At 36.6% G+C, this 25,564-nt stretch overlaps 4 protein-coding genes and 1 pseudogene across 7 annotated transcripts in view; 1 reads left to right on the top strand and 4 right to left on the bottom strand.

Moving 5' to 3' along the window:
- LOC122053406 (OVARIAN TUMOR DOMAIN-containing deubiquitinating enzyme 12-like) overlaps positions 1–21,734 on the bottom strand; it is a 61,497-nt gene extending 39,763 nt beyond the window's left edge. Inside the window, exons 1-11 of one of the 3 annotated variants that reach the window (XM_042615442.1) lie at positions 21,278–21,734; positions 19,216–19,646; positions 18,972–19,141; positions 17,689–17,762; positions 17,254–17,308; positions 16,149–16,223; positions 15,982–16,055; positions 15,831–15,879; positions 15,033–15,117; positions 14,420–14,476; positions 14,056–14,297 (exon numbers count right to left, since the gene is read on the bottom strand). In XM_042615442.1, coding sequence (XP_042471376.1) covers positions 14,236–14,297; positions 14,420–14,476; positions 15,033–15,117; positions 15,831–15,879; positions 15,982–16,055; positions 16,149–16,223; positions 17,254–17,308; positions 17,689–17,762; positions 18,972–19,141; positions 19,216–19,540 — 1,026 coding nt within the window. In that variant the 5' untranslated portion in view covers positions 19,541–19,646; positions 21,278–21,734 and the 3' untranslated portion in view covers positions 14,056–14,235. Of the gene's footprint in view, positions 1–14,055; positions 14,298–14,419; positions 14,477–15,032; positions 15,118–15,830; positions 15,880–15,981; positions 16,056–16,148; positions 16,224–17,253; positions 17,309–17,688; positions 17,763–18,971; positions 19,142–19,215; positions 19,647–21,277 lie in introns of those variants that run through there. The other 2 variants (XM_042615443.1, XM_042615444.1) reach the window with 2 other exon arrangements.
- On the bottom strand, positions 659–6,461 carry LOC122053408 (protein N-lysine methyltransferase METTL21A-like). 2 transcript variants are annotated; one of them, XM_042615448.1, is made up of 9 exons: positions 6,350–6,461; positions 5,780–5,846; positions 5,372–5,437; positions 4,857–4,950; positions 4,657–4,773; positions 3,410–3,516; positions 2,415–2,489; positions 2,243–2,335; positions 659–1,196 (listed from the first exon to the last, which is right to left on the bottom strand). In XM_042615448.1, exons 1-9 carry the CDS (start codon positions 6,361–6,363, stop codon positions 927–929), a joined length of 903 nt encoding a protein of 300 aa, XP_042471382.1. In that variant the 5' UTR covers positions 6,364–6,461; the 3' UTR covers positions 659–926. The 2 variants fall into 2 exon arrangements, with proteins under 2 accessions (XP_042471382.1, XP_042471383.1); XM_042615449.1 differs by lacking the exon at positions 6,350–6,461 and adding an exon at positions 6,211–6,269.
- On the bottom strand, positions 8,135–9,182 carry LOC122053438 (transcription factor RAX2-like). The gene is made up of 3 exons (XM_042615493.1): positions 8,971–9,182; positions 8,748–8,877; positions 8,135–8,648 (listed from the first exon to the last, which is right to left on the bottom strand). The coding sequence occupies exons 1-3, from the start codon at positions 9,104–9,106 to the stop codon at positions 8,135–8,137; spliced, it is 780 nt and encodes a 259-aa protein (XP_042471427.1). The 5' UTR covers positions 9,107–9,182.
- Positions 21,735–22,010: 276 nt separating the features above from the next.
- LOC122053405 lies at positions 22,011–23,362 on the bottom strand (annotated as a pseudogene).
- A 1,241-nt stretch (positions 23,363–24,603) lies between these two features.
- Positions 24,604–25,347, top strand: LOC122050891 (RING-H2 finger protein ATL16-like). The gene has a single exon (XM_042611759.1). The coding sequence runs from the start codon at positions 24,604–24,606 to the stop codon at positions 25,345–25,347; it is 744 nt and encodes a 247-aa protein (XP_042467693.1).
- Positions 25,348–25,564: the final 217 nt, after the last annotated feature.

Raw genomic sequence — 25,564 nt, 5'->3', positions numbered from 1 at the left:
ATGTTCAGTTGTATTAACATCGTTTCCACTGACTGTTGGTTATATTTTCTGTTGCCAATTTGCTTTAGCTACACACTTGTAGTTGAGGAAAATATAGGTATACTTTATATTGTATTTGTATTAACTACACCACGTGGAACAACCAGAACAAATAATGGAAGGAAAAGGAAATTGTGGATCGATAAACGAACCTTCGAGCTAGGAGATTGAATTGGGCGGAAGATAGGCGAAACGGCGTCGTGATAACCAACTACACCACGGCACCATACCATAATTTGTCATAGCAAATAAAATATTTAATCAAAGTTAAGAATACAAATTAAACATATAACGAGAATAAGCTTTCTTATACTCGAATATAAAAATAGATTAGGAAAATATTTCGACAATATTAGTAAATCTTACTGCACTAGTTCAAACAGGAAACTTTAAATGAATTGAAATAAAATTTCAATTTTATTTGATAGAACATGGAAAAAAAAATTGTGTTCTATTGATAAGTTGTAAATCAAATTTAATTAAAAACGTAAACTAATTTTTAAATAATAAGATAAATTTATTATTAATATCGATGGTGAATATTCAATGTATATTAAAATTTAATAATATGAGAATTTGTTTAAACGTCCATAATTCAAAATTTTAATAAATAATAATATGGAGCAAACAGATTGCCTTGCAAGTTAAATAAGATGAATAATTATGTATGTCCATAAAGGTACAAGCCAATAAAGACAGACTTTACATCACAAATCCCCCATTAACAATAAAAGATGAGGTAGTAAAAAAACGAACACTAGGTCTGTTATGGAATAGATAATTAATCAGATTTAACGATTATCCATTTCAGCATCATCAACTATCCCATGCATACCAACGTTGCTTTCAACCTACTCAGCTTCAAATTGTCAGGATCCTCCAGCAAACTACTTTATCTTAACATCTCGTAGAAGTCGAGCAGCCATTGATCCCAGTCTTCTGATCTCCCAGTCATCAACAGCCTTCCCAGATTCTGATTTCACAATCTTTTCGCTAGTTGTCTGATCGTGAACATCTGCTTCATGGTTTTGATCATCTTCATCGCTTCTGTGACTAGACTCTGGAACCTGACTTACCCCAGTGTGGCGGTATCTGGATTGATCTTTCACTTCCATCATGAAAAGCTGAATACTTGGATGTTGATACTTGCTATCCATCTGCATACAAGAGAAATCATGGTATTAGTAGCTGAAAAATGTAACATACAAGGATGACGTTTGAAGAAGGATTTATCGAGAAAGAGGAGTTATCCTGAACAAGTAACAATCAAACTAATGACCAGTATTTGTTTCGTTAAACACACGGTTTAGAATTTTGCCATGCATCAATACAAATGGTGTCGGTGGTTATAAGATCAAAAAGCTTCCTCAACAATATGACTTTGAGGTTTTAACGAGCTAGGGTTTCACAGGAGAAACCCGTGAGGCTTTCTCAAGCTGGTTCCTGCATTTAGTTTTCCTTCTTCCCCTCCTCAATTCCTCCTATGAATGGTGTTGACTGGCACCACCTTGGTACACTATAAGCACCACTGATTCACTGACACATCTTGTTCCAGCCAAGATCTGAAAGCCCAGTGTATAACGAGATTTCAATCTAGATTAAATATCTGCTTGCCGGTTCTAACTGAGATAAACCCTAAATAGGAGCTCTATTTTCTGATCCGAATAGAGATGGTCAACAATTTATCAGAAAAAATCAAAGTTTAAGGTCAAACACCAGATTCTCTCATCCTAGTTACAAGGGCGGAGCCAGGTTATGGTTTACCCGGGCTGTAGCCCGGAGGCCGACGACATCGAATCTCGAATTTACAGTGGACAACAAATGGAAAACACGAGAAAAAAAGGAATTAGCCCGGGACGACGGCGTCGGAGTTGACGGCCATTGCTCACAATCTGGAATCAGCCCGGGTAGATCACCTGGGCTGGCTAATCTCGAATTTACAGTGGAAAACAAATGGAAAACACGAGAAAAAAAAGGAATTAGCCAGGGACGACGGCATCGGAGTTGACGGCCATTGCTCACAATCTGGAATCAGCTCGGGTAGATCACCCGGGCTGGCTCCGCCATTGCCTAGTTACATCTATGGTTCAAACTAGTGATGCAATACAAATTCAACCATGTGGTAAATAATAAAAAGGAAAAATGGCATTTAATGGATGCCATAAGTTAATCAAATCAAGAGGCAAAAGAAATGCTTACCCACCTTTGCCTTTGGGATCGTTTTCACTATGAAATTTTCTTTCCACATATCCATCATCCTATCATGGACCGTCGTGGAACGAACCTCATAACCTAACTAAATGAGTAGCAAATAGTCTCATTTCTATGGCATATGAAGCTTGATATCAATGAAATCTTAAAAGCAAAAGTTGTACCAGTATAACTGTCCTTGGTCCTGATAAAGCCAAAATAGTCTGCAGTAAGGGTTCCAGCAAATGCTCTGTGTAAACCTTCAACCGACCAACAGAACATGGAAAACAAAAGATTTTAAGAAATCAATAAAGCTACATTTTCAAATCAAGCAAAATATGCACAAAAGTTCTCAAACATATATAGATTTATGGTTTTCATATACTAATACAAGTGAAGAAGTATTCATTTTGCCTCAAAGTTCACCTCCTTTTTTCCCAGAGTTTCAAAATCATCAAAATACCTTTAGAGTTGTCAGCTATTGTCATTTCACCTTGTTAATTAACCTAACAGAATAATGATGTGCCAGAAACATACCCTGTGTGTGACGCACTTGTGTCAAGTAAATTTTAAAAATGAGTACTTTTGCATCAAATCAATTAATGATGTCGATAGTTAGGGGGTTAAGGTGGTGAACGTATGTAAAAGACATGTTTTCAGTACAGTTCAAGTATTACTAGTTAAACTAGCAACATGAGTTTAGCCTAAACTAAGTTATTAACCTAAGTAGCATCTAAAATTATCAAGTATAACACATAAATTATACGTATGATACACCAAAAATGATGGAAAATGGTCATCATACTCTATCAGATTAATTGAGAACTTCAAATTTAATTAAATCACGGAGAAGAAGCAATCCTTACTGCACTAAAGGTAGCTCTATTGGCAGCATGCCTGCACAAGACTGAACAATCACAGGTCTAAGCAGGGTGAATAACTAAACCTACAGAGTTCTTCAAACTGTTTTTCTGATATTCAGTAACTATAGCATTGGATTCGTTTTATTGTTAAAGTATCTCTAAGCTATCATAAACTCATGTTTAATAAACCACCTTCAACTGCAAAAATAACTTAGAAAATTGTTAAGTGGAAAGGGAAGAAATTGGAATTGCAGTCTTAATTCTACATGCTTCATGAGAGAATCTATTTTGCATGGAACAGTGTCAATTGAACTTACCACATCGGTCCCAAGAATGAAATCAAAAGGAGGTTCAACAGCTCGGATATGATCTTCGTTTCCCCAGTCCAGCTCTGCAACTGTAATGCAACCAAATGATGCAGAACCTGTAAAGGGGAAAGAAACTTAAACAACCCGGTAATAAGAAAAACAACTTAAATTTACCCCAGAGAAGCAAAGTGTCCAATTTCTAGCTAACTTATGGAATCAACAACATAAGTTCTCAAAATAATAAGTACAAAGCAAGTTGATTTCAACAACATAATTAGTCAATTCATAGCGTGCATCTTCCTGAAGGGGCAATCCAGTAGAATATCCTTGTTTAATCTAAAATCCAAAACCAAGATGATTGATGAAATGATTGGTCATGCAAATTCACAAGAACATACATGCTAACTAGTTGATTCAAGACCTTTGTAAAAAATCATGACTAGCAGTTTTTATTCATTTATTTTGCTTTTGGATAGCCTGATATAACCTTGGCTGTTGAAAGAGGAAGAAGCAAACATTGCTGATTGAAAAGCACCAAATTTCAACACATGGATATTACCCAATTGGTCATATATACCCATTTGATCAAAGTATGTAAATTTTGTACAGGTTTCCTTGGCGCCACGCAAAAAAAAAAAACCTAAAGAATAAGGTCACATTCCAAGCAAGATCATGATCAAGATTGATGTAGCTGAAAATGTTTACAAGGACTAAGTATAACTCAAACAAAAAGAGTTAAAACAAAATAAATGAAAAACTCCTTTCAGCAAGAAGATTTAATAAAGAATAAACAAATAAATTTGATAAATCTGAACTATTGGTTCGGCATGGATTATGTACAAAAATAAGGACAAGTAATAAAATAACAAACAAGATATCCCCATGTATTGGTTGGGCATCACAAAGGTTATGTGTCACACGATATGGATAAAAACAAAGGGAGAGATGATCAAGATTGATGTAGCTGAAAATGTTCACAAGGACTAAGTATAACTCAAACAAAAAGAGTTAAAACAAAATAAATGAAAAACTCCTTTCAGCAAGAAGATTTAATAAAGAATAAACAAATAAATTTGATAAATCTGAACTATTGGTTCGGCATGGATTATGTACAAAAATAAGGACAAGTAATAAAATAACAAACAAGATATCCCCATGTATTGGTTGGGCATCACTAAGGTTATGTGTCACACGATATCGATAAAAACAAAGGGAGAGTTATGCAAATGCTACATATAAAAAAAATCAAATAAGACCTGAATCAGGATTTGCTTGAGTAATCCAACAAGAGTTGCGCTCTGCATTCCTCATCAGCAATGGTAACACCTCAGTTTGGTCAGTTGATGTTACATTGCACCCTAACAATGCCATTCCTAAAGTATATACTATTTAGAAGTGATCTATTTGTACAAGGAAAAATATACCAAAAATATTCCAATTTGTCTTACAAACTTACCAAGTCCAGCTAAGCCACAACCCGCTCCAAGTTCAATGACACGTTTTCCTTTTAATTTTGATGGGCAAAACCTTCCTTTACGACAATTTTTTTCCTGATTCCAGGAAGTCACTGGATCAGTAAAAAACAAAATTTATGTTGTAATTTTTCTTCAAATGGAAACTGTATCAAATCCGTGAGAAACATTTATAGATGTACAAGAGATATCCAACATTTACAGCTACACAAGAAACAAGATTATCCTGACATGGTATTACGTAAATTTGAATATTGGTACATTAGAAATTGCTTATAGCTTGTTGTGATACCAAAAGGTCTACAATGAAATAGACATCAAAATAATTTTAGGATTTAGCTGCTATTTCATTATATGAAATTACACTGTACATACATTTATGAAAGCTGGCAGCAGTCGAAAACAATAAAAGAAGAGTTGGCACTAAATACTAAGGATGAAAAGTATATATAGTAACAATTAAAGAGATGAACATAACATAGAGCTAATATTAATTTACCAAAAATTTGACAAACACCATTGAAGCATCCCAAACTGTGGTACCCAAATGCTTTGAATTAGGATCCTGAGAACACAATAGATTATTATATTTCATGAGGTCAATATGTAATATAACATATAACTCTAGGTAAGTTATGTATCAACAAACATAAGACAAAATCATAGCTTCCAGGACATAAGAAAGCTAAGTTCTCATTTCTCAATATTTTTGGAAAGCAAGAATCACCTATAATTTAGCTTTATTCGTTTGTTAATACCAAATGGACGAAACATAGAAAAGAGAAATGTGTCACGGAAAAGTTGCAAATTTAGATTACAGATTTACATGCTTCTGCACCAAAAAAAAACAAGTAGTTAAAAAATTATTTAATAAAATCATACGTTATCAGTGCATCACATTCAGTACCTGTGATAAATGCAGACGATGACCTAAGACTTCAAGTGTCACAGCTGAAGTGTTGGGCGAATTCAACCTGGTAGCGAACAGAGATCACTTGAATTACTGAAGCAAACAATGAAACAAGCACTAGGGGTTGAACCATAATACAAAGTTAATATGAAGTTTATTTGCTTATGAACGGATAAAGAAAGAACTCTGATGCCACATTACTCTTCTCACACCAAAATGCGCCTCCTTTGTGGTGACTATTTAGGATTGACTCATAACTTTTTATTCCAACTATCAAATATTCTCCAACACGAACATAAGAATCAAATTTGAGATGGCGATTGAATTTTAGGAAAAATGCGTCCCTTCTACAAAATCCTCGACCTAAAAAACATAGAATACCACAATTCTCTGCGAACTTCAAGCTGACTTCAAGGACAGAAACAAACCATAGTTATGCCCAGAAACACACAAACGATCAGTTAAACATCGATCCCCGGAGAGCCAAAAAGGCAACTAAAGAATATTATTAAGGTACAATTACGATTCGATCAATATTCTGATAAAAATACCGGGAAGTGAGATTACCGATCGTCTTCCATCGGAGGGGATCCGCCGCGAGCTCGAACACGAACGAGGCGTAACGACCAGTTAACTAGGTTTTATTCGAACCACGATGATTACTCATTTACTCCCCATGTCTATCTAGTATTGATATATGTAGCCGGGCCGGGCCAAATTGGATCGGGCCCATGACCAATTTTCTGGCCTAAAATTAATTACGTTTCAGTGATCATCCACACATTGCTTGACACAAACTATTTGCTATGATTATCATTCCATTTATTTTTTACATTAAAAAATATTTTCTAAAAATTTTTAGTTTTTGTCCTACCTTCTATATGCCCTTTTATATATATATATATATATATATATATATATATATATATATATATATATATATATATATATATATACATACCAAATCTTATGATGCTAATTTTTACCATTTTATATATATGAAAATATACCTCTCCGAGGTCATGATGTCATGATAGGACATTCAAGTTATTATCCAGACACCCATCGTTCAAACTCTAACTACGAGGTATTTACAGAAATTTTTCCTTCAAATGGAGGGCGTAACTAGAGGATGTTGGATTTCTGGGCTGGCCACCGCGTACACTTCTCGATTTATTCTAGAGATCGAAAATTTTTGTGAGACCAGATCAATCACACCAGATATAATCAATAAGGTATATATATATATATATATATATATATATATATATATATGAAAAGACACTTTACAGAGAGACCCAAAAAAAAAAAAAACATGCTCTATATTTTATAAATCTCCATCTTGCCAAATTAATGAAGTAGGTGAACTACCAAATAGTTTGTAAATATCACAGAAAAGAGTTTATGCATGCTTATGCAGTGAAGTGATAGCTCAGCGACCATTGAACCCCTAAAGGCATCAATTTTTTTTTTTTAAAGGAGAACTATTCAATTTACATTGTATATTAATAATAACAAGAAAGAAAGGCATCAAATCTAGCTAAGGTGTATCAATTGTTTATTTTAAGCCTTGGACTCGTTTTCAATGATAATATATAATAGGCCATCAACCTTTCAAAATTAGTTGGATCCCTACAAATCTTAAAAAGACTCTGCCCTACTTAGATTTTGGGTGTACCTTTTTTGTTTTCATCCAATCTTATATTTCAACTCATATTTTAATGTTTGAAACTGGAGTAACAATTAGCTTAATACCTAAGAGAAACTGCATAATGGCATTGAATTATATATATAACCGCACAATTATTAATAAAGTTTACTGGAACTCTCACTTAGTTTCTTTACCGAGAAGATTCAGCTCCAAAACTGAATTAATTAAACGGAATATATAAAAATTGAAGAACAAGACGCGCTTCCTGCGCTGCTGCATGCATACAATTTATACACTTCCCAACATGTGCCACTATCTCATGCTCTATTATAATTAATATCCTGCACTGCTTGTATTATACGGCTCCCAATGACTCAATGCAGGCAAAGACTCACTGTACTGAAAACAAACGCAGGCGGTACATCAGATTTAGACCTATGAATGATATATATTTATATATATTTAGCAAGCACTGGACTCACACATACACATGCCAAACATCTTGTCAGAAATAAAAGGACCAAGCCTAAACACAACCCCACACATTTCAATGCCACCCCTGCACTATCAAAGTCACACAATCTCACTCCCCAGACGCCGAGAAAAAAGGAAAAAGAAAAATGAAAAGGGAAAAAAAAAAAAAAAGAACAGGATTATACAATCTCAGCTTGTCATTAATTATACAGAGGCAGTCAGCTTCACTAGTTGTATAGGTTCCTGAAGCATGAGTCCAAATTATATGCATCGTGAGGCTTCACCTCCTCAAAGTCAAAGTTGAAACCGCCGTGCATCAGCTTCTCAGCAGCAGTAGTCCCCAAGAGTACTTGGCTGAAGCAATCACTCAAGCCATAGCTGTTGCCGTCAGATGAGCTGCAGCAGCTCTGCTGATCGAAGCTGATGAGGCTGCTCCCGATGGAGTCGTTTTGGGGGCCTTGAGGAACGTAAGCAGGATTGAAATCCATGGCAGAACTGAAGAAGCAATGAGAAGGCAGCACTGGCATCCCCCCCTGATCCAGCTCTGTAAGTACTGCAGATGAGATATATGAAGCGGCAGGCAAAACATCCGTCTGTTGCTGCTTGATCTGGTAATGAAGCTGCTTGTTGTTTCTGTGTGATGGTGGCAGGCCGAGTAGCTTCTTCTTCAGCTTAGTGTTCCAGTAGTTCTTGATGTCGTTGTCCGTCCTTCCAGGGAGCTGAGAAGCAATGATGGACCATCTGCGTGCCATTCATTTCATTTCATCAAAATTAATTAAGCATGTAATTGATATATCATACATTGAATCACACACGCATTTTTATGTATATTGTTTGCACCTGCTTCCAATGTTAGCAAAGAGGCTGCAAATGATCCTGTCCTCATCATCAGAGAAGTCCCCATGCTTTATGTTAGGCCTCAAATAGTTGAGCCATCTCAGCCTGCAACTCTTTCCGCACCTCCTCAACCCTGTAAATTACAGATCAATCACAAACACACAAATCAATAACAGCCAGAACAACAACAAGAAGACGATCGGATATACAGTGAACAAATAATTACCAGCTTTTTGAGGGAGAGCAATCCAATTTCCTCCTGTGCCATGCTTCTCTATGTGCTCTCTGAGCTGGTTGTCTTCCTCTGGAGACCAAGGGCCCTTCTTCACTTTGGACTTGTCACAGCAAGGTGCCCTCCCCATGGTAAGGCTCCCTTCTCTCTCTTTGCCACTGGATTTGTTGAGAGGAAGTCGGCTTTAAGAGAATTATACTGTGGCACAGCATGGATAGATCTAACACTCATATGTGCATGATATAGTGAGCGACAAGTCAAAGTATAACCTGTCAAGTTTCTTTCCATCAATTATTTTATTATTGTTACTTTTTCTTTTCTTTTTTGGATTTTCAATTTCTACTGTACAGGTCAGAATATGCATTTTGGAAAACCCATCACATAATATGCAAAGAAATTCATGACAGTAATTGTGCAGGTCATGGCAATAAATTCAGGTTTTAATCAGTGTACGTCCGTCGTCTACAGAACTGATCACTGACTTGTATGTGTCAATGTAGGTATAGTTGCCACCCTATCTACATATGTAGGTGAAGGATGTGATGAACGAACTATTGAAAATGAAGTGATGTATGCCAAAGTGAATAGTTCTAAAGATATATATGCTATGAAAAAATCTCCAGAAAATGTGTGCCTAACTAGGCGTAGCTACTTGGTTTTAATTTCAAAATCAAGAAAATATATGTGTCATATGGGTGTGGAAACTTTTCAACTCAATTTATAGGTACCAACATTTTCTTTAAACTTTGTTCATATATAATTAGTCCCAATATGAACAAAAAGAAATGATGAAGACTCTAGATCTCCTTTCCCATATTGACACATGTAATATTAATCTCAAATAACTACAAGTTTAATAGGTGTCACAGTTGTTTAAAGTCTTATAGTTTGATTTTATTGAATATTGGCACATTAAAATAATTTAATTGAGCTCGAGTAGCAAATAGGCATGCATATACTTGTAGAGAAATTTACAAGGATGTATTATATATGTATTATTCATCATTCTCATGCACAAAGATAATTAAAACTCTCACTGAAGAAAATATCTTAAATTTTTAAAAGATGTAATTCTCTATATATGGACTGCATTAAACTTCTTCTTAATTATTTCCATTGTATAATTGAGGTAATTCGATATCCAACCCTTTGATATTAACAATCAGTCCAAGTTTAAGTTCGTATATGTTTTCTGGATTATCAAATTAAACATGTTCATTAAACTAGCTTTCATGCGCCATAAATAATGATTAATTTGATGGATTTCATTTTCATCTTTCAAATTGTTAGGTGGTGACTAAATAGCATACTTGAGTTGACGTCTAGTTCTAGATGGGGCATTTATATATCATTGCATCGAGAACATTAAAACAAAGAGAAAAACAAAAGTTAGACATTAAACACTAAGGCTCTTATTTTTCTCGATGCAAATTAGCATTGATCCATTCACCTAAAATTATTGACGTTGCTCCACGTTTAAATATATGAAATAATGGTCAATATCATAATTATACAAGGATGAGTTTAAACTTAATATTTCCCACCTAAACGACATCATAACAAGGAAAATTTGCATCCATCTCTAATTACTGCCTTGACAAAGTGAGAAAGAGACTGCTCAGTTACAACTCAAGTCAAAATGAAATTCCAAAGTTTCATTTACCAATACAACTTAGAATAAGTTGATTAACTAACCACACATGTATATGTTTCTGAACTATATCTGATCTGTTGGTCTAATTTTTTAATGAGTTTTTCTCATTAGGTTTAAAAAAATCATTGAATCGACCTGATTAAGATATATAACCCATACAATTACATGAATCATTAATTATTTCTCAAGGTATAGTTAATTTCTGAATTAAGAACATATTTAATTCAAAAACCCTAAAGTCTTAAACATATATCTATACGTATCTGTATTTTATATATTTCAATATGTTATGCAACTGCTGGCAAAAGGAGACAAGAAGCTTTGTTTTGTCATGGATTCCTAACCGTGCCATTTAATAATCAATATAGATGAGACATAAGTCTATGCTTGTTTTTTTTAATAAGAATCACATTTCTATTATATGCTTATTCCATGCATAAAATAATAAACGTGAGTTGGATTTCACATATTAATTAATCTAGGCATGCATGTACTCCAATGAAAAGATTGATCTCAAATTTAACGTTATGAGACATAGAGAAATAATAATGGTAGGCTTTGCAATATGTCAAAATAGAGAGGTGACTAGTTACTTGCATATCTAGGGTAGGTTTAGGTTGATATGGAGAGGGACCCTGTTAGTTCATCACCTAAAGTCTCTCCTCGTGGAATCTTTAATGAATTAACCAAGGGCCGGGGGAAAGGTGGCAGTGGCATGTATCGATCGTTTATTAAAATAAACTTGTTTATATTGGTTGCGAGTTCGAGTGTGGTCCGGTCGGCCGGCCTTGTTAAACATACAATTCAATGGGTCTATCATCTATGACAATAGGTTGGATGAACTAGTGTGGTAACCATTTTGAGGGCCAATGTGTTTAGATGACCTTCTTTATGGATGGTATGACTTGAACCTACACTCATTCACATATTTGCTATCTAAACTTATTTAGATAATCACTTTGGAATATGTGTGATAGGTTTTCCAAAATGCATATAATTATCTTGGATAGGTGATTTACCTAACCGATATTATAAACCTCCAATGATAAGGTTGGCAATGTCAATTTGTTCGATTATTTGAAAGGCAACCCTTCACAACGAATGGCATTGAATGCCTTTGACATAGGATCAACTTCTTGAGTCAGAGTGTCATTCTAACTTCCAGTAATACTCAAGATCTTACTGTTAATATCATCTGATCCTGTCCGAAAGTCGAAAAGACGAAAAGATGAGAATATGGCGCTCACGTTGACCTCCTATGGACTCCACATGAACCTACAACACAGACTATGTCAGTGCCGAGCCAGGGAAGGGGTCCCCAGCGTTAGCCCTTTAACACTCAAGTCAGTCACCGGCGATGAAGTGGAAAGCAGACCAACAAGAAGACTGTAGCACAAACAGTGAATATCGCATCCGTACCTTCGCCGATGCTTGGATCCCCTTTTATATAGAGCTCCAGTAGTGCGTGTGCATGCTTGCCAAGATGAGCACGCTTCTTAAAACTTTTCCTGAAAAGACTTGTCAGTAAAGTATCCCTAACATGGTACCTTAACGAGCGGAACATATCTCTGAAGTGACAGTGGAAGCTTCCGTCGTACGATCTTCTCGCAGTCTATGCCTGACGTCGGCGGAATCAACTCCCAAAAGGATGTTGATGGATATCAATGTACTGTACCGCTAGAACGAGCGGGTTGGTCGCTCGACCGGTAATTCGCCGCTCTGGCGCCCCATCCGGTCGGCCATAACCTCGATACTCCTTTGAGTGTCTGCTTGACCAAAGGTCCACTCTGCCACTGTCGAGACCTATTGCCAGATCGAGTGGGGTAGCCACTCGGCAGAATCGAATTTTGCACCCAAGCGGGATAACCGCTCGGCTCGGCTTCTGCATATTCTCGAGCATCGGTTGTTTGATTGCTCTTCGTAGCGAAGGCGACGACGGGTCGAAGCCCTTTCCTCGGTTAGGGCATGCTTCGTCTAATCGGCCGATGTCAGCCACGCATTGATCGTCTTGACTTTGACCTCTACCGTAACAATGGGATAAGGCATTTCATCATCACCACATCATGATCGATTGCAGGTGATTCCAGAAATTATTATTAATGCTAGCTGATGGAGGATTTATAGTTGTACATTTTTTTTAACTTGTGGTTTCCTTTGAGGGCTGCAGAAGCCAGCTCAAGAAGATTGTTCATAATGAGGTAGTGCATGGCAGGTGAGGAAAAAAAAAGGGTTTTCACTGTCCAGCTAACTTAATAGCTCATGATCAGATGAGTTTACAGGGATTAATTGGAGGATAGAGTTAGGAGGCCTTCACACATGCATAATATATAATTAATTGAGATAATTAATTGTTTATGTTTAGATGAGTAGTACAATGATCATATTCTTATTGTAATTATTACCACTATAATAGTTATGATTATGGTTGGCTAGCGCTTAAAGATTAAGCATCACTTAATTAGTTTGTATCACATGTTAATACAACAGTTTGTTTTAGTTAAACAAGATCATCTTAATCTGACTAATCTCGAAGGTGACCGACCCAACTCCACGTTAGTTTGTACCGGCCATCAAGATAAATTATGAAGTGTAGATAGGTCCTACTTTCTAATTACTTATTGAATTATGATTTATAAGCTAAAATTTAGCAACTCAAGTACATGGTTACTTATCCTCTTGTTTTATCCTGTTTAAATCATAAACTTTTGTATGGTCATTTTGTTTGCATGGCAAAAAATTAAACCCCAAAACTATTACTTTAAGTGCAAAATAACTAACTGGAACCAATCCATTTTTTAGTGTAAATTGTATCAGAATCAATTTGTAAACTTTATTTAAGCATTGACCACGAGAACATGAGAAACTTCAAAGTAAAATATCCAAGGCACAAAGAAACTCAAACGAACTGATTTTAAAGCGATGTATTTTCAAGCTGTGAAATTATATTCTTTGATTGAGAAGGCAGAGGTCACATTGTCTTGGGCAACATTTTGTCCATGCTAATAGTTTGTTTGATTTGTAATTGCTAGGAAAGGAAAAAAATCGTGAAATTGTGGGTTTGTATGGATAGAAGAAATAGTTAGGGACAAAAGAAGCTTGTCTCATATTAAATACAATACACAGTTTTAAAATTATTTTATTAAAATTTCAAGGAAAACCTGGCGATACAATATATGAAATTTCTTTTAAATGGCGAAGGATCAAAAATAGAACGAACTTAATTTGGACTTTTTGGAAGAACGTTCAATTTCGGCTTTTGGAATCAGTGCCGACTTTGATTGTTTCAAATAAAAGCCCCGATAAAAAAAGAAAAAAAAAAGGAATCAAGCTTTGAAAAGAATGATATAATTTTGTGTCTATTCCTTTTTCAAGTGGAGTTTGTCAACCCATGGGCAATAAATTACTGCATTGCTTTAGAGCGATAATGAACCAACAAATATCGTTCCCCTGGATTAATAGCATGTTTAATTAGACGATATCGTCAACAGAGAGTACCAGATGGGAGTATAGAAGCAAGGATAGAGACCCACCGGGGAGGATTTGATCAGTTTAGTTTCGTCATTGAATTGCAATTTCCAGGGAACAAATGACCACGGTATGTTAATCTAATGTTTATTCCTGAACTGCCACCATTTTTTTTTCTTCTTCAAGTCCGAAGCAGGGAGATCTGGAGAGAGCCAAACAGGAAATGAGAAATAAGCTGTTTGTTTCCGGTTGTGGGTGAACTATAGAGATGCAGCTAACTTTTTTAATAGACATGTACGTGAGGGAAAAGAGAAATACACTTACCGCCTTCAGGATATATAGAGTTGTAGTGCACCTCGGCCCAGAAGCTCAAGAAGATTACTGCATTGGATGAGAACTCGTTAATTGCATTGCACTAAACAAAGCAGAAACTCTTATCTTTCGTAAATAAAAAAAAAAAAGTTATGCAAATCAGACAGGGCTAGCCCGTTTAACTCCGGACATATGCCATTGTCTGGTTCTTCAATCAGATTGGATGTCTAAATAACCTAGGTAACAATTGTTTTTTCTCTAAACCGGTTAGATAAGAATCAGAATAGTTTTATAAATCATTCACAAATCTCCAAATTAAAAAGTCCATCCTTATTATCTTCATCTATCTCCACCTTAGTAGTTCATTTCTCATTGAGAAATTAGGATGGTCATATTTTGGTATGATTTTTTGTGCTAATTTTGCAATTGAGAAGGTTAATGAAAGCCGATCCAATTAGTTATCTTGTCCTGATAAGTTCCCAGCTTAATGTGCAATTTACCAAATCAATTATTCCATCAGTGTGCCAATGACCTACAGTTTGATTTCTCATCCAGTTTTTATAACTACGCAAAAATGAGAATAAACTTCCCTCGAGTCTTCCAACTGAAGACATTTGCAACATACCTCGCTTGGACTTCTGAGTACAGGGAAGAATCTCAATGTAGCATGTGTCCTTGAATGATGTTATCACAAAAATTTTGACCCCATACTGCTAAAGAAAACTATTAGAAAGTATTATAACCAGAGGGATCAAAGTAACAGATAATCAACTATGTCATCCAACTTACGCTAAGAAAAACAGAGTCAACCAACTAAGCTATGTCATAGTTTTGGAGAGAGGTAGGAAGGTGACAACATTATTATCATACATAGAACAATTACTCTAAAGGCTTTTCACTTCAAAATACTGAAAGTTAAAACAAATATGCCTATAATGCTTCATATACACTAAGAAAAAAAGCACAAACAGAAACATAAATGTTGCAATAAATAGAAGCATTCCACCTTAATCATTCCATTGTTCCAAAAACAAAGAGAGATGCATCTGCATCTGTCATAAAGTGGTTTGTATTACACACTGCAAAATGTAACTAGAGGTTTATCCGCATAGTAATAGTCCCGCAGTTCATCAGTAAATCCATTAGACAAAAATATTCTACTTGTACAACCTTAAAAACTTAGTATCTGGCTTACTTGTACAACCTTAAAAACTTAGTATCGCAGAGCCAGTGGATCCATAAGTGTTGTCATAATTCAAGAACAAATCTATAAGTTTCCATTCCCACTAATGAATAACTACTTCTTTGGTCAGGATGCCACGAAATCAAACTGATGCAAGGATGAAGAACAATAGATACAACAGATCCAGAAACTGATAGCCTGAGGGAAGAAAAGATAGCATAAAAGAAAGTGAAAGAGTACCGAATCTGCAGCAGCCTGTAAAGTTACGTGATCACCCCACTCTCCGCTTCTGGTATGACAGTGAAATGAGAGAGAAAATTACTATACTGAACAACTAATAATTACACTTAACATTTTGGATTGAAGAACAAGCCTAATCAAGGGAGAATACTTTGATAACTTCTTGAGATAGTCACCATACTCCATAGGGACATATCCTTCGTAACACTCGGGATGAGATTTGAGCTGGGAAATGGGAGAGCATACAATTGAAACACTGGAACAGGATGTAGCAGATCAATGCAGCTAGGAATTATTATTAAAAAAATAAGAGTTAACCTGATTAATAACTTGCTGTCTCACAAATTCGTGGTGCTCTGCTGATCGATAGAATTGATCAGATAATGCTCGGAACTAGAGGATGAAGATTTGAACCATGTCAATTCAATTGAAAAGGAGGAAGTGATACCTTTTTATTAAATGCAATTGGCCTATATGGATGTAAGAAAAGCAAGATATATGCTGAATGATAGCCATTAATATTAAATAATTTGTCTTATTGAATAAATAAGATTCATAGTTGAAATTTTGAACAAGAAACTAAACATATTACAAAAATATCCATTCCATCCCTTATTCTCCTCCTAACTAATTTCACAAAGTTTGGAGCGACCAATCATCTAGATCACTCTACAATTAACATTGTAAAATATTTTTCTCAATCCGTCAGGCATATCTTAATTGTCAAATTTTTCTTGAATAGCTTAGCCGATCAATATGTACCACAATCTCCTAAACTCTTCCAAACTTGGATAGGTATATCATCTGAAATAAAACTTACTGATCTGTATTTTCTGTATAGATATACCAAAAACCATCCTATGAGTAAGAATAAAACCTTGCATAATTAAAGAATTCTCTGTGATATCATAATATTGTTCCTTGAGTCAATTATTAGACAAAATTCATGTATTACATTGGAAACATTGTCTATGTGCTTATTCAACCAATTTTCAATGTTTAAGAAACAATGCCTATAGCACCATTGCTTGTTGAGGTGGATGAATTGGATTGACATAAGAAATAAATGTTATCATATGTGAACTGAAATTGCCTATATAAGATAAAAATGTGCAGCTAAAAATAGTTAAAAGGTGTTCAAAAAAAAAAACTGCATAGATTTTGTGCTTCAATGGACTAAGACAATCAAAGTCATATAGAAGATTATTCTGTTTATCTATGATTATAATAATCAGTATTCAGTAGAACTTGTGATCAGCCATCCTAAAGTCTCCTTGTAATATAATTTAATGGCTACATATGTAACTGCCCCTGTTGCTAAGTTGCCTACCAGATTAACCTCAAAAAATAAAAACAATATACATAAAAAATGGTTCCAGTCAACTGCAATTACAATAAAACTATGAATAACTCCAGGACTGACCTGACAGTTTCCATCTCCTTGGACCTTCAGCTCAACCAAATCATACATGAGTAACCTGAAATAAAATAAATAAACAAAACAGCCAAGGAATAAGAGAAAAAATATTAGAATATGATGTTCCAGGAACTGTGCATGGAAATCTAGTAGTTAAATAAAACTGATCTTCCTTGAAAATGGAAAAGATTGTTGAAAGTTCTACCATAGTTTCAAATACTACAAATAAATCTCAAAGTACTACTCCAGCAATAATTGTTGCAAAGTGAGTTTATTTATATACAAATACTTAAGATGCAAGCTCCTACCATGAAATGATTCACTTAAGCACTCAGACATAATTTTTGATACATTATCATAAGGTACATTGATAGATATAGTTTGTCAGCTATTGTTAAGACATACATCTAAGTATTTTTTTCAAATGTGAAAACTCAGTACCTGTCTATAAGCCTTTGATGATCTGAAATGGCTTCGTCAACTGAAGGAATTTCGCCATTAATTCTAGGAACATGCTGAAAAGCCCAGCTTCAATAAATATGAAGGTTCATAACAAGGAAAAGAGAAAATGACAACTTAATGTCCACATAATGTTGATTTCTTTGATTGAAAATAACCAACTCTTAACAAATAAAAAAAATCAACAAAAAGGGAAAAGCTTTAGTGGAAGAATATCACCAGTACAAATAGGGATGGGCATAAACCGATCGAACTAAAAAAACCGACTAAACCAAAAAAACTGAACCAGCCAAAAAAAATCGAAGAAACTTTCTTATCGATTTTTTTGGGTCAAATTTTCCAATAACATTTTCACTCTTTCTGAAATATTGGACATATATTTGGGTCTTTAATAATTTACTATATTTTGTGAACTATATACCACACATTTGAGCCTTTAATATTTTTTTTTATATTTTTTATATTTAGTAGTAATAAGTTATCTTATTTAATTATTAGAATTATTTCTTTGATATTGGAACAATTTCTTTGAGTGACTTGAGTCTATATTTTGTATTGCATTAATAAAATGATATATCATATTAATATTAGTTCATAATAAAATTTTAGTATTGATTTTTTTTTTATTTTGGTTTTCATTTTAGATGCAAACTGATAATTTTAATCTAATGTTATTTTTCTTTTTCTTTAAAACTAATATTTGCAATCACACAAAATTAGTTCAATTAAGTACTAAAATCGTATATAACTGACCGAAAAGAAATGAACCGAACCATAATAAAAAACAGTTTGGTTTCGGACCAAATATTTTCAAATTGAAAACCGAAAAACCGAACTGTGGTAGAGCAAACCAAACCGAATCGACTGACACCCACCCCTAAGTACAATCAGTCAAAGAAATAGTACTGACCCAGAATTCAAATACCATAGTGACTAAAGACCTGTAACTAAATATTGAACAAATGCTATTGAAAGAATTATCAACATAAATATCATTCCGGACTTTATTTTCACTGTAATTAGGTTCAAGAATCTAAGTGTTAATCCATTCTACATTTTTTTGTTATTTAATAGATTGCAATTAAAATTTCACATTTGCATTTGCATTTGTGAAATCACACCCTTCAATTCAGGAAGGATGAAAACAAAGAAATCACACGGTGCACACTAATGATATTAATTCTAATAATACTTTCTTAAATTTACTTGATTATTAATTAGAGATAACAAGATGACTATTAAATGATATAAACTATTTAACTTACCGGAATTGAGACCATTTGATTCAACCTTTTACCAACTTCACCATCAATTTCCAAATAATCATCAGTTAATTCCAATGTCCCTTGCACTTCTTCGTAAGAATTTTTGCCAGCACTAGAACATGAGCTGGAGGCTTCAGTATCATCCCCCTCATCATGATTACTCTCATTGCCTGAATAAGGATGAAAAATCATCATGACAAGTTTGTAAACTATATCATCACCAACTATACAATCATCCTCTAACCTGAAAGGTAACTTCCTGTACAAGGTCCAAACCAATCTTGTGCAAGAACAGATACTTGCAAGCATTCTTCTTCATGAGTAGAGCCTGAAGCTTCAGCAACAGCTAGTTGAGAAAGTTCTTCTTGAAGAGCATGTGCAATAATCTCATCATTCTCAACAGTTATACATTCTGTACCAATGTTAGCATGTCCAACATAACCATTATCATAGAAATCAGAATCTTGTTGGGTGTTGACTCCACAGTATGGTGAAACAGAAAACAGATCGCAATTAAGAAAGTCAAAACCCCAACGATGAATTTCAGAATCTTGCTCGTACATAATCATTGGATATGAGTATTTACTATCTGTAGTGTAAAATGTTCTGATATGACACCTAATAAAGTGGTGTCAATCTCTGGAAATTTCTATCCATAATATGAAACTCTCTCAGCTGAAAATGCATGAGAATACTGCTGTTAATATGCAAACATTTTACTAGTCAAATAGAAAGAAATTAGACCATGTCATCAAATGAAATTAATTCATCTAAGCATAGAAAATTTTTTTAAAAGGAAAAAATAAATAATATGACATTTTACTATTCCAGCAGTATCAATTCATAGAATTAGAAAAGAAATCTCCAGTTAGTCTTGAAGGTGCGATGCTACCTTGTTTTATGCAAATAAAGGTTTGATATTTTATTTACAGACTAATGTGGTTTGACAATTTAAATATTCTAGCAAGTAGCAATATCAACTTTCATAATTGGAAAAGAAGTCTCTATTTAAATATTACAGGTGTCATTAGGGGCGAGTATTTGGTTAAAATCGAACCGAACAAATTTTTTTTTTGAATAAACTAAACCGAACCAATTTTCAATAAAAACTGAATAAACCAAACCGAATTTTCAATAAAACTGAATCAAACAAACAGAATAAACTATTTTTTTCTAAAAATTCGGTTGACTTAATAAAAATTCGGTTCGGTCTAAAATTTAGGATCTAGAAAACCAATTTGGTTCAAAAATTCAATCTATTCGGTTTAACCGAATAAGAATTTTCCAAACCGAACTCAAACAGAATAAACCAAATTAACCGATTTTTTAGAAAAAAATTGAATTTCTGAATAAACTGAACCGAATTTAAAAATTCGGTCAGTTTGATTGATTTGTTCAGTTTAACCGAACTTTTACTCACCCCTAGGTGTCGTGCTCACTAGATAATGAAACCAGACTTCCATTTTTTAATATTCTATCAGTATCAATGCATTGAAATGAAAAAAAAAAAAAAGTTAATTTCAGTGCAATTAAAATAAAAATTCAATAAAATTACTTAGGTAGAAGTCTAGAAGGGGGAACAATTCAGTGTGTCATGCCAGTGCAAATAATCAAGGAAAAGGGTCCATTGGGTTCATTTCTTCATGCATAAATAACCATTGAGTTTGTACAACCTCGCAGAAATCTTCCCAATCGAAATTGGTTGTTAACTTAGAAATAATTAATAAACTTGTTTTTCATATAAAAACAATAATTGCATTCCAAAATCCCAATCTATTACAACTAATCAAACAGATAGCTTTCCTTGTGCCCATTGTCAATACACAAATTTAACAGTTGGAAATTCATTGTTGCATATCATCCACATTCTCCGTTCCTAGGTCCATATAATCGATACGACAGAGAAAGTGGCTAAAGAGTGTGGAGCAAGTACAAAAGAGTAGTGAGGACATGGAAAACAAAATGACTTGACACGATGAAATTGAACAAAATGTCAATTGAAGAATCACTAAACCTGACAAAATCATATCGTACGAGCCAAGTGCCGATCGATTGTGATAGCGTCAAAGAACAACAAATTGGTAAATATAAGATCTATTCTCGCAAGCAGAAAAATCTAATACAAATGAATTCTCAATAAAAAACAAAGAAAGATACGACATTAAGATCAATCGAAAAGAGAAAACCAAACTAAAGGTAGTCTGACAAATAAAATCCTTAAACCCAAATCCACAGTCGATCGTTTTATGTTTTATGTAAGATCGTGCAAAAATTCAATCAGATCGCTATCGTTCACTATAACTTACATAAGATCGGAGAGAACGGAGAACAGATCGGCTTAACGAAACGGCAATAGATAGACAAGACGAGGAGGAGGGAGAGAGTGGGAGGGACGAATCTTGCGGACGTCACGGGTTAAATAAGCCCAATTGAAACGGCGCGGCCGCAGGCTACTTTTATTTTTACGGAGGTGAATCGTTGACCGTCGATTAGGCGACGTACCCGATCGTGACCGTCGATTGGAACAAGAATAGGACGGCTGGTGTCTGCCTGCTTCGGGAGGAGGAGAGCGCTGCTGCCGCGCTCTGTTTGCTTCTATCACGGGGGGAATCTCCGCCTTACCTCCACCGTCTGACGGCAGTCAGCCACGGGCCCGCCGCCGCTGGCCGATTCCGGAGGCGAGTTCATGCGATCGCCTTCGACAGCCAGGGATTCGCGTGAGGACGAGCGGCCCCACGCTGATCGAACCGGCTTTCAAGCCCCGTCTGTGTAATTAAATTCTGATCGCAACGGACAAGTTTGGTCAGACCGGATCGGTTCAGACTCTAATCGGAGATGCCAGCATGACGTCAGTTGATTCGTAAGCTTGAAAATTCAGATGGGAAAATAGAATTAAAAAAATTGGATTTGATTATTGTTTTATTTCAACTCATTATATTTAATTTAAACGTACGCTTCATATGATTAATTTTTAGAATAATCTCAACCGTTATTTTTTATTTTAAAAAAAATAGCACTCTTTCCTACTTGGTCTTAATTTTGCCGAAGCCATTACTCAGTCGCAATCGATTTGAACGTGTTGGATATTAAGAAGAAGACAAGAGATGTTATACTCTATATGGACCACGCAACAGCAGAGCAACGAATCATAATCAGTCCTATACTGACGAGAGGACGGTCCTGTTGCTATACCCAGCCGCCGCGGCCTATCCCGTTCGTTTCTCGCCGGAGATGTCCTCCAGGCTCCAGCGACCACCCTTTCGATTCTGGCACCAGAAACGAGAACGTCATCCCTAGCAGGATGCAGCCTGCGAACAGGAACAATGATTTCCTCACCTTGATCCCAGGCGGGTACTCCTCGTCAGTCTTGGCGGGGTCCGGGCTCTTCGCCAGGTACAGGGACAGGAACGCCCCCACCATCGCCCCCAGTTTTCCCGCCGCGGTCGGGATACCTCGGTACGTCGACCTCGGCCTCGCTGGGAAGATTTCCGCCGGCACGATGAATCATGAAGGTCGTTCTGTTGGGCCCAAAATTAGCGAAGGAGAAGATGAATCGTACATGACGATGAAACCGACATGGTTCCGCTGTGGTCCAGAGGTGGAAGGGTACCTACCGCGATCCGCGAGGCCGAGCATGAAGGCGATCATCGTGAAGAATCCCAGCACCTGGATTGCCAAATGGCCAAGCACATCGATGAGCGCCACCGTGAACGAATAGCCCGGCACGATGCCGCAGAGTGCGACTAGAGTTTGCACCGGCGCGATGCGGTAAACCTCGCCGAGCGCGCTAGTGGTGGCTGCATTGGGGATTGACCCGACATCGCTAAAGATGTCCTCTGGGAACAAGTTCTGGGTGTAGAAGGCGATTTCGAGGAGAACCAGGTGGAGGCGGTGTCCAGCAGGTGCAGCCCATGGCCGTGGAGGAACCCCCTCGAAAACACCCCGAAGTAGTTCGACGTAATGCCACCTCCACCTTGAGGAGGTTGGTGACGAGCAGGGACAGCGTCGACATGGTAGTAGTCTAGTAGATGCGGCCGACCGAGGAGCTTGGTGACGAGAGAAATGCAGAAAAGGTCGTAGGCATCGGTAAAGAAGCCCATGTCGGCGATGACAATGGCCGTGAAGTGGTACCATTGCGTCTTCGCAATGTCCAGGGCGCTCAACACTTGGAGCTGCTGCGGTTGTGGCTGCAGCTTCTCTTCCTGCGCCATGCTTGATACTGAGCACGTTTCCTCTGGATTCTTCTCAACAAATGCGAAGCTTGTGCTAACCAATTCAAGGAAGAGTGATCTCTGAAACAAAACTTGGAACGGAGTGAAGTCTGCAGACGTGTCTTGATGAACAGAAGCTCACAGATGTGAAACAAAAATTGGAACTCAGATCTGCAGGTTTCCATCCAAAAGAGTTGAACAATTCCACATTAAGTGATTGAGATCAAGATTTCCATAAGAAAATGTGAATCTTTAGTGCAGAAAAATAAATAAAAGAGCGCCCATTTTATTCATATGAATAAAAGAACTTCCCATTTAAAAATAATAATAATAATAAAAGAATACCCCCACTTATTTTTTTCTTCTAAAATATCCCACACTCTACTTTAGCTGTTTTGTACAAAACAGTAGTTGCTAGTTATGAATCCAATAGCCAATCAATGAAAAAAAAATAGCACATCAAACATGAAAAGGTCATTAAAAATCATCGATACACCTCACTTTGAGTTGAGGGGACAGATCCTTATGCTGCATCGACACCACATCACATCATGCACGTCCTCATCCTTTTTCCTTCCGTGTTACATTCCAAATCACCACCACCAGTCCAGATCAGAAAGGAATAGCAATCTATTTACTCACTGAACGCACAGATCAGAAACAAATAAAGATGGCCATATATAATGAAAATAACATCGCATAGGCACAGTAGGCTGCTAAAATTTTGCTAGCACACCGTCAAAGTTGTAGCTTTAGATTTTGCTAATTTTTCTCTAGTGGTATGATGTCAGAGTATTGCAAGCTGCGATTGCTTATATTGTGTTGCTTCTTTTCTTGACAGACTTTCTACTTCTCTGCAAACAAATCTTTCTTTTCACCGGACTTCATTTAGAGACACTAACCTAAACCAGCATTTCTTATCAAATTCATTCAACCAGTTATCAGCAGACAGAGCAAGTAAAGCCATCGAGATTGAAGACATGTCAGAGTAGGCACCAAACTTCAACCAAAGAGATTTCAACAAACACCTGACAACCAAATAACAAGTTTGGTATTTGGTTGCATCTTCTTCCTCAATATGCAAAGATTAGTATAAAAAAAGATGAGTTTTCAGAATATTTATCAAAAAAATTGACTTTCTTACTGCATTTCCATTTGCCATTTTCAAGCATCATCAAGCAGAATAGTATAAGATAGCCACTTTTACCACTCTTTACGCTGTGCTTAACTGCTCATTGTCTCACGCATGACGGTATACATGAGAACCCCATTCACGCGTTGAGTAGCAAAGAGGAGGCCTCTCCATAGGCCTATTATTTAGTATAATTATACTCCTACAATCTCGTCATTGAACGTTCTTAAAATTAGGGTGAGCGAGTTACCTTTTGCTTACCTAAAGCCATCAACTGGTGCACTTCCAAATGAGCTCTGAAGCATTCCGTGATTCTACATCGAACTCATCTCCGCTGCCTCTGCCGCCGCCGCAGATTGCCAGCTTCCCCATTCTCGCCATATCCGTCGTTGGAATCCTGGCCACCTCCATCCTCCTCCTGATCTGCTACGTCTTCGTCATAAAATGCTCCCTTAACGAGCACCACTTCCACCGCCGCCGCCGGGGACACGGCCACTCAACCTCCCTTTCACCTGCCGCCGATCAACTCGGGGTCGCCGAATCCACCATACGCGAAATCCCGACGCTTCGCTACCGACAGCTAAGGGTCGGCGCGGCAGAGTGCGCCGTCTGCCTCAGCGAGTTCCAGGAACAGGAGAGGATCAAGCTGCTGCCGAACTGCCGCCATGTCTTCCACATAGATTGCATTGACACATGGCTTCAATCCAACGCCAATTGCCCGCTCTGCAGGGGAAGCATCGTGGCTCCGATTCCACTCCATCCTCTCGCCTTGACATTGGCTCTGCAACGGGGTCATCCTCATGAGGTGGTTCTACAAATAAGAGACGAAGAAAGAAAGATTGAGTTTTCAGGGAGCAGAGGAGATGAATGCATTGATGTGGGGAAGAAGGAGGAGAAGCTCCGCTTGCAACCCTTGAGGAGGTCCTTCTCTGCGGATTCTTCTGGGGACATGCAGCTTCACGTGGCACTGCAGAGGATCTTGCAGAAAAGCTCGCACGAGGAGAGCAGCTTCGGCGGCGGAAGATCCCGGTGATCTTTGTCGTCGTTTGGCCGGAGCTCGCGCCGCTGTGCTCTTCCTCTGCAAGTGGAGTTATTTCAGAGTTTTGGAACAGGGTTTGAGCGGTAGTTTATGTGAATTGAAAATGAAGAATTGGAAATCTTCTACGTTCAATCTACCAACAAAATTCAGCTCATAATTTCTACTTTTTCCTCGTTAAGTAATTTGAAAATTTTCTTGTTGAAAAATATCG

This window comes from Zingiber officinale, chromosome 3A, assembly GCF_018446385.1.
Source record: "Zingiber officinale cultivar Zhangliang chromosome 3A, Zo_v1.1, whole genome shotgun sequence".
Classification (NCBI taxonomy): Eukaryota; Viridiplantae; Streptophyta; class Magnoliopsida; order Zingiberales; family Zingiberaceae; genus Zingiber; species Zingiber officinale.
Note: the sequence above shows the minus strand (reverse complement) of the source record. Positions and strands in the feature narration are given on the sequence as shown.